Here is a 7712-nt window from a genome sequence, read left to right as displayed (position 1 = left end):
CAGTATGAGGTGTCCCTGCCCATGGCAGAGGGTGAAACAGAATGGGCTTTAAGATCCCTTCAACCTAAGCCATTCCATGATTCCATTATTTCCACAGAGCTGCAGGAGTGAGATCCAACAACCCAAGTCTTCTTCAGGGGGTGCTGGCAGGGATTTGCTGGGATAACCTGGGAGCTGTGAGGAACAGTTTCAGCTTCCCTAACACCTGCTGGAGGCTTCCCTCGGGAGGTGTTGCATCCCAGTGAATCGGGAAGCGGAGCCAATTCAGAGCTGGGCTGGTTTGGGTGGCTACTGGGGAGGTTTGAGCCCCATCCACCAGGAGTGAGGAGGCCACCAGGACAGGAGATCCTTGTGCTTTCCAGGCCACAGCTCCCGAGGGGTGTTTCTAAGAGGATGAGATGCCAGAGAGAACACATGGGATGCGGATCCACTCTGGGAGCATGGGATGGGCTTTACCTGCTGCAAGTGGGAGGAAAGTCTGGGTCTTCCCAGAGCGAGGCTGTAGAAGATCTTTTCTTTAGTGAGTCTGGGCTGCTGTCAATAAGTTTTGTGGTTTTAGGGCACCATATGCTGCATTCAACACTTTGCCAATCTGCTTAAACGGATCCAGACAAGGCTGTTCCCAGAGCAGGAGCAGCTGGAAGTGGTGTATGGAGCAGTCCATCATCAGGAGCCCATCGGATAAAATTCCTGCCTTTGGTCTGACATTACAACCTCCTAATCCTCCATCCCCAAGTACTCTGGCTTTGCTTTCTGAAAGAACAGCCCGGGAAGCAGACAGTGACATTGTCTCACTTAACACTACTGGCATTATTTTTATTACAAAGTGGAGGGAATGTGCCTGGAAAAGGAGTGAGTGTGCTTGGATAAAGAAGGAATGTGCCTGGATAAGCAGGGGAAGGGCTTCCTTACTGTGTCCAGGGATGCTTCACCCCAAGCCCTGTGTCCACTCAAGCAGGGGCCTTTTGCAATCCCAAATGCTTTCCACATTCCCAAAGCCACCTTGGAATATGTGAGCTCTAAATTATTTATCCCACTAGGAACTTAAACCCAAGGGGCTTTGTCCTCTTCATCCCATGTTCTTATCTCTTCTTCCTAAAGAAGATGCCCCGTGTTGGGATTAATATGTAAAAATTACTTTTCCTTCAGTGGACAAACTTCTCTTTGCTCAGAGAAAATTCCCAGTGGGAAGCAGTGATTCCTCCCTGGTGAGGGGGTTTCTCATCCCCAGGGAAGTGAGGGGTGATGATGTCTCCACAAGCTCCAGGTGTGGGCAGAGAGAAGGAGCAAAAGGAGTCGGGTCCAGCGTTATTCCCGGGTTTTGCACTTTCATGTAGCTGCCAGTTGTACAAATTAATTAAAAATAACTGAAGAAAAATCCCAAAGAAAGGCCCCGCTTCCTCTGGGGAACATTAATCATTAGCTGAGTCTTTTTCTTATGAAAATACAGATCCATGGTAGCCCCAGGCAGAAGATTCCCAGGGAGAGCCCTCACCATTCGTGCTCGGAGTTAGGGAAATCGCTTTGAAAGCATCTGACAACTAAAGCAGAACATGTTGAGTAACTTGGCAACACTGGGAAAACATCTGGAACTGGTTTATCTTCAACACATTTTGCTTTGCTTCAAGAGGAGATGTCAGGGCAGTTCATTCACTGCCACTCAGGGCCGCGGGCGGGGCCGGGAGAGGCTCGGCTGCCGCCTGGAGGAAGGGAATAAAGGGAAAATCCCAGATATCTGCTTCTCCTGGGCAGGATCCTGTGAGGCCAGGCCGTGGAGTGTCCCTGTGCTGAGCTCTGCATGTGCCTCCTGGTCTCTGGTGGCACTGAGTGTGATGGTTTGGGATGGGTTGTTGAGGTTGCCTGGAAATGCTGTGGCTGCCCTGTCCCTGGGGGCATCCAAGGCCAGGTTGGATGGGGCTTGGAGCAACCTGGGATAGTGGAGTGTCCTTCCATGGCAGAGGGTAGAACTGCATGATCCTGAAGGTCCCTTCCAACCCAAACCACTCTGGGATTCCATGATTTCCACAGAGCCAAAGGGAGTGAGGTCCCATAGCCCAGGTTACCCTCAGCTTGTGATTCATCCTGTTCCCATTCCTGCTGCTGTCTGGGAAAGGAATGCCTGTAGGGCTTGGTGGAGACAATGTCAGGACAGAAACATTCCTGGATTCTGCCAGAAAGTGATGGGGCAGTGTACTAGTCTGAAAGCAAACCAGCAGGAGATTCCAAGTCAGAACTACAATTTAATAGGAAAATTAAAGTAAAGGCGGTAGTACAGAAACCCTGGTTTAGACTGATAGAATCAGAGTACGACCTGCCAGCCTGTTGGTCAGGGTGGGGTAGCAGTCCAGTTAAATGGGAGCTGTTGGAGTGATGGATGTGGTTCTGTCAAAGCAGTGATCCTGTAGAAAGATCTGGTCCTTCTCTGGAGGTTCCGTGGTGGTTATGGAGCCCTTGTCCTCTGCAAATCCAGTGGTGTTGCTCCTGTGGTGTTCCAGGCCTCAGACTATATCCAGGTAGGAATGTTTGGTTCCTCCCCTCAGTGTGCAGGAGCTCGCAATGAGATGATGTAATTTTATGAGTCATTCTTTGAGACCCTTCCTCAACACGTGTCACTTGCTCCTCCTCACCTTCTGGGCATCTCCCACAGTGGTGCTGGATGTTGTGGTGGTTGTGGAAGCAGCAGTTGTTGTTGTACCCTTTTTAGTGCCAGTCACAAATTCAATTTCTGTACGTTCTTTCTTGGCCGCCTTCAATTTGTCCATCTCAGTCTTCTGGGCTTTAGCTAGGGCCTCATAATATGAATCCTCTGACCAGCTATGAGGATCAAACATGTCCTTTGGGTAATTTGTACCAATTTCATCAATGGAACAAAACTGGATCAGCTTTTCATAGATGCTGGGGTTGCAAAATTCCTTTTTGTTCTGGATGCTGTAGTTCATATCCATGTCCTCTTTCATTTTCCTCTCATACAGCTTTTTAGTTTTATCCTGCAATTGGTTAGAACATCTGCCAGGAGGCTCAGGAGGGATTTTCATCTCATCTGGAGACGTGTTCCACACTCTCTCTGAAAAAGAAGCAACCGGTTCCTGAAGATCTCTTTCCTCCACTTCTTGGGATTCCTTTAGGTCACCAGCCTTACGTTTTTCAGTCTGTAAATCATCATCTTCTGAGTGCCTGCTGTTCCTATCATGCTCCTCTTTGTACCCTTCCTCATCTCCCTCCAGGTGGGTAAAGTCACCTTCTCCATCCCCAGCTGACAGCAGGCTCCTCTCTCCCCCGTCGCTCCCCACCGTGCCGGCCTCGCCGTCCCTCTCCGGCTCCGGGTCCTCACCACAAACCTCCAGCAAGGAGAGAGCTGCACTTCACTGCCACATCTTCCAGGGCTGCCCACTCTGGGCACCAGAAATGTTCCAGCTTGAAAGCAAACCAGCGGGAGATTCCAAGTCAGAGTTACAATTTAGCAGGAAAACTAAAGGCAGTAGTACAGAAGCACTGGCTTAGACTGACAGTCAGAGTGGGACCTGCCAGCCTGTTGGTCAGGGTGGGGTAGCAGTCCCATTAAATGGGAGCTGTTGGAGTGATGGATGTGGTTCTTTCAAAGCAGTGATCCTGTAGAAAGATCTGGTCCTTCTCTGGAGGTTCCATGGTGGTTATGAAGCCCTTGTCCTCTGCAAATCCAGTGGTGTTGCTCCTGTGGTGTTCCAGGCCTCAGACTATATCCAGGTAGGAATGTTTGGTTCCTCCCCCTGGGTGGAGCCTCTCGCAATGGGATGATGAGATGCATGAGTCATTCTGTGAGACCCTGGTGGCCCACTAGTGCTGATGGCTCCCCACAGAGTGGCTGGTGCTTCCCTGGGGGGAGTTATCAGGGCTGAGTCATGGAGAAGGTAACGCTGCCCCACCTATATTTTGGTTACATCTTACATTGTAACCCAAGACAGGTAGGGAATTCCTGAATCAGCTTTTCCTGCTTCCCTGGGGCTTCCCGTGTCTGGGGGCTAAATCTCTCTTAAACTAGGCTGGACAAGTTGGGAAGGGCCATGTCGTGTTCAGGTTGGATGTTAAGGATCTTTTTTTTTTTTTTTTGCAAATTGAGAAATGCATCCAGAGCAGTCCTTTCCCACAAAACCTTTCATTTTCCAAATAGAAAACGAGGCAAAAAAAATAAAAAATCAATCACACTTTTTCTGCTCACAGGGTTGGAACTGGCGGCAGTGGATTGGGAGAGAATAGCAATTTGTAAGGAATTCCAACCAGCTCTCCTTAAAATAGCATCCAGCCAGTTTCTCCAGGGCAGGAGGCTGGGTGGCTCCGTGGTGGGAACAGGCTGGAGTGAATCCTGGCTGAGCAGGCCAGGATAACACCTTGGGAATGCAGGGACACCTTCCCCGTGGGAATCAGAGCTGCTGATGCCTGGGAGGAATTCCTGGGGATCCCCAGCCATGCCTCTGATGGAGGTTTGGTTTGGTTTTCTGTTCCAACCCAAACTGAATCCAGCTCCTCCGAGCCTCATGTTGGAGCCTCAGGATGCCTTCAAAAGGGAGATGGGAGGCACTGGGCTGGAAATTGGGATCAAATTCCATGTGCTGGTCCTTGAGGGAGCCAACGCCATGTTCGGGAGGGATGTGGGAAGGGAGAGCAGGAGGAGACCCCAGCCCCTCGTGCCCTTCTCCCTCTGGAGCGTGTCCGAGCTGGGGCTCCCTGCCTTGTGCTGGGTGTCCCAGGGCCTTGGGGGCACCTTGGGGACCTCGGGGGGACCCGTGGGACCCGACCCCGCCGTGCCCAGGCTGCCGAGCCCGAACCCTTCTCGAGTGCTTGTGCCGTGTGGGTGGTGACAGAGCTCGGCCCGACCCCAACGAGGTCCTTGAACAGTGCGTGGTGGTGAAACACAAACCAACATTGCTGAAGTCAAAGTATCCTTTCTAATCCCCCGGCCCGGTTTCTCTTTCTTTCCAGCTTTTCCTCCTCCACCTCCTGGACCCTCCCTCTGTTCCCACCCCCCTTCTGTTTCTCTTTCTCCCTTCTGTCATAAGAAAGTGACTGTGTCCTCGAGGGGACAGTTTTCTTATGCCATTTTATACACTGTGCTTCATGTTTAGAACTTTTTTGCACTAGTTCCTATTACATTTATTTTCCAAACTGGTTTGACAAAAAACAAACAAAAAAAACCCAACAAAAACACAATCCCATGCTATAATTCAGTTGTATTAAAATATTATCCTACTACTCTCTGTGTTCAATAGTCTCTGTACCTGTAATGCTTTCAGTTCTGTTGTATTTTGGGGCCGAGGTTTTCTCTGCTCCTTGTTTAACCCAGTAAAGAAATAAAATGTTAAGAATTGATGATAACTCCTCCTCCCTGTCTCTGCTGTGTCACTGGGGCCACCAGGGTCCCACGGGGACGAGCTCCCCCCAGAACCTGCTCTAAACCCCAGCCACTGTCCCATGGGGGTTGTTTTCCTGCCAAATCCAATCCCAACTGGAGGCCAGAGAGGCGGGATGGAGGGACAATAACCCTGCCTTAACTGAATTTGATTTCGTAACCTTTCTTTATATTCTTTTGTTTCTTGCTTTCACATTTCTTGCCACGGGGCTCACCTCAGAACAATAGGGGCGAAGGCTGTCACCAAGAGATTCATCAGACAATAATGACTCAACCAGGGTATCCAAATTTTGCCCAGCTGAAGTCCACACCCACACATAATCTGGAATTAATTCCTCTGGACAACAGAGCTCGGCATGGAACAGAGCGAGGACACCGCGCTCCAAATTGAGCGCTGCGTGCCAGGCTGGGAAAGGCCACGGGATAAAGCTCTGAAGTTACACTGTGGCCATCCCCATCCCGAGCTGGAAACCCTCTGTTGGGAAAGAAAACCAGGAAAAGGGGAAGAAATTGGATGGGGATGGAAATAAATGTTTTAATAAACCACATTGGTGCAGGAGGCAAATGAGGGAGGCACCAGCTGTGCTGGAGAACCAAGGCACAGAGTTGGGGGCAGGAGGGGGAATTCAGGGGGCTGGTGGCTCACAGTGAGAGGGGCTGGGGGCGATAATGAGGGGCCTGCACTTCCCCAGTGCGGGCAGCAGGAAGGGGGGTTCTGTCTCCCTGCCCTGCTCAGGTGAGACCACACTCTGGAACCCCAAACTCAGAGCCTCAAACTCTGGAACCCCAAAATCAGAAGGACCTTTGGAGTTGCTAGAGGAAGTCCAGAGGAGCTCATGGAGCTGCTCCAAGGTCTGGAGTCCTGCTGGAGCCAGGCTGGGAGAGCTGGGGGTGCTCACCTGGAGAGGAGAAGGCTCCAGGGCAACCCTGGAGCTCCTTCCAATGCCTAAAGGGGCTCCAGGAAAGGACTGGAGAGGGACTTTGGACAAGGGATGTAGGGACAGGACACAGGGAATGGCTTCCACTGCCAGAGGGCAGGGTTAAATGGGATATTGGGAAGGAATTCCTGGCTGTGAGGGTGGTGAGGCCCTGGCACAGGCTGCCCAGGGAGGATGGAAGAGGTCTTTGTCCCCCCAGACAGGAAAGCACCCACTGGAGCCTGTCCCCAAGGAGCCTCAGGTGCCTCAGGTTGTCCTGCAGCCCAGGTGATTCCCAATTCCAGAGTGACTCCTCCTGAGCATGCCCTAAACTGCCCCAACTTCAGAGCTCTGGGCCCCAGCTGGACTTTAGGAACGGCACAAAAGGGTCCTGCAAGGGCCTGGGCTGGTGAACAGCGTTGGGATGCAGCACCAGCCTTTCAGGAGAGTGTTTGGGGTCTTTTCCTTTTCCTTTGGGAATGCTGCTTGCAAGCTGTGCCCTGGCAATCCTGCTGCTATCTCTCATTCTCCTGGGTGCCTGGGGAGCAGTGATGCCACTCCTGAGCTCAAGGGTTTTGGTGGCCACGTGGTGCCCAAACTGCTGCAGCAGCTGCAAATCCACCCAGGAACGTGCTGATTCCCAAGGATTTGATTAGGGGGGATTTGAGTTAAGTGGATGTGAATTTTCATGGCTATAGGGGCTCTGCACATCAAAGCTGGGAGGCAGCGTGGGGCCAGGGAGAAGTTTCTCAGCTGTAAATTTGCCTCGTGACTCCATAAAAATTGTGATGGGCAGCATGGAAAGAATTCTGCTGGAAAGAGCCTGGAAAATGCTGCACCCCCGAGAAAACAACACAGAGGGCTGCAGACCCAAATCAAAGTCCAGGCCTGGGAATGTTTTGAGGTGTGAGATGGGACACTCCAGATGCTGAAGTCCTGGGTGGGGTCTGGGTTTTGAACCTCAGCCCTTCCTGGATGTGGATTAGGAATTCTTCTTTTATGTCTTTATTTATAGTTTAATGGATGGCACACCAGCTCCTGCTTTCTGGGTTATCAAAAAAGGAAAAGGACCATTTTCAAATGTGCATTTCTGAACAATTTCAGGCCTCCTGCAGCTTCTCCATCCTCCCTGAGCAGAGGAGAGCTTGGGCTTCATGGAAATCCAGAAACAAGGTTCTAAAAATGTGCTTGAGATCCTTGTTTTTCACACCAACACTTGACCATGGGAGATTAAGAATTCTGAAGAGAGGATTCCTCCTCTCAGGAATGGAGTTTTAGGGTGTTTTCCACCTACCAGGAAACTCCAGGATGATTTCAGGCCTTTCCAAGTCTGGACATTCTGGATACATTCCAGCTGGAGCTCCTGATGTTGGTGAGTTCTGCATTTATTTTTCTGGCATCAATCAGGTTTT

General features: G+C 50.9%; 1 protein-coding gene across 1 annotated transcript; it reads right to left on the bottom strand.

The window, feature by feature from the left end:
* Positions 1 to 27: 27 nt before the first annotated feature.
* LOC121363190 (SAP30-binding protein-like) lies at positions 28 to 4612 on the bottom strand. The gene is made up of 2 exons (XM_041485325.1): positions 4608 to 4612; positions 28 to 3360 (listed from the first exon to the last, which is right to left on the bottom strand). The coding sequence occupies exons 1-2, from the start codon at positions 4610 to 4612 to the stop codon at positions 2610 to 2612; spliced, it is 756 nt and encodes a 251-aa protein (XP_041341259.1). The 3' UTR covers positions 28 to 2609.
* Between the last annotated feature and the right edge of the window lie 3100 nt (positions 4613 to 7712).

Source organism: Pyrgilauda ruficollis, unplaced genomic scaffold, assembly GCF_017590135.1.
Source record: "Pyrgilauda ruficollis isolate IOZ18807 unplaced genomic scaffold, ASM1759013v1 scaffold7, whole genome shotgun sequence".
In the NCBI taxonomy this organism is placed as follows: Eukaryota; Metazoa; Chordata; class Aves; order Passeriformes; family Passeridae; genus Pyrgilauda; species Pyrgilauda ruficollis.
Note: the sequence above shows the minus strand (reverse complement) of the source record. Positions and strands in the feature narration are given on the sequence as shown.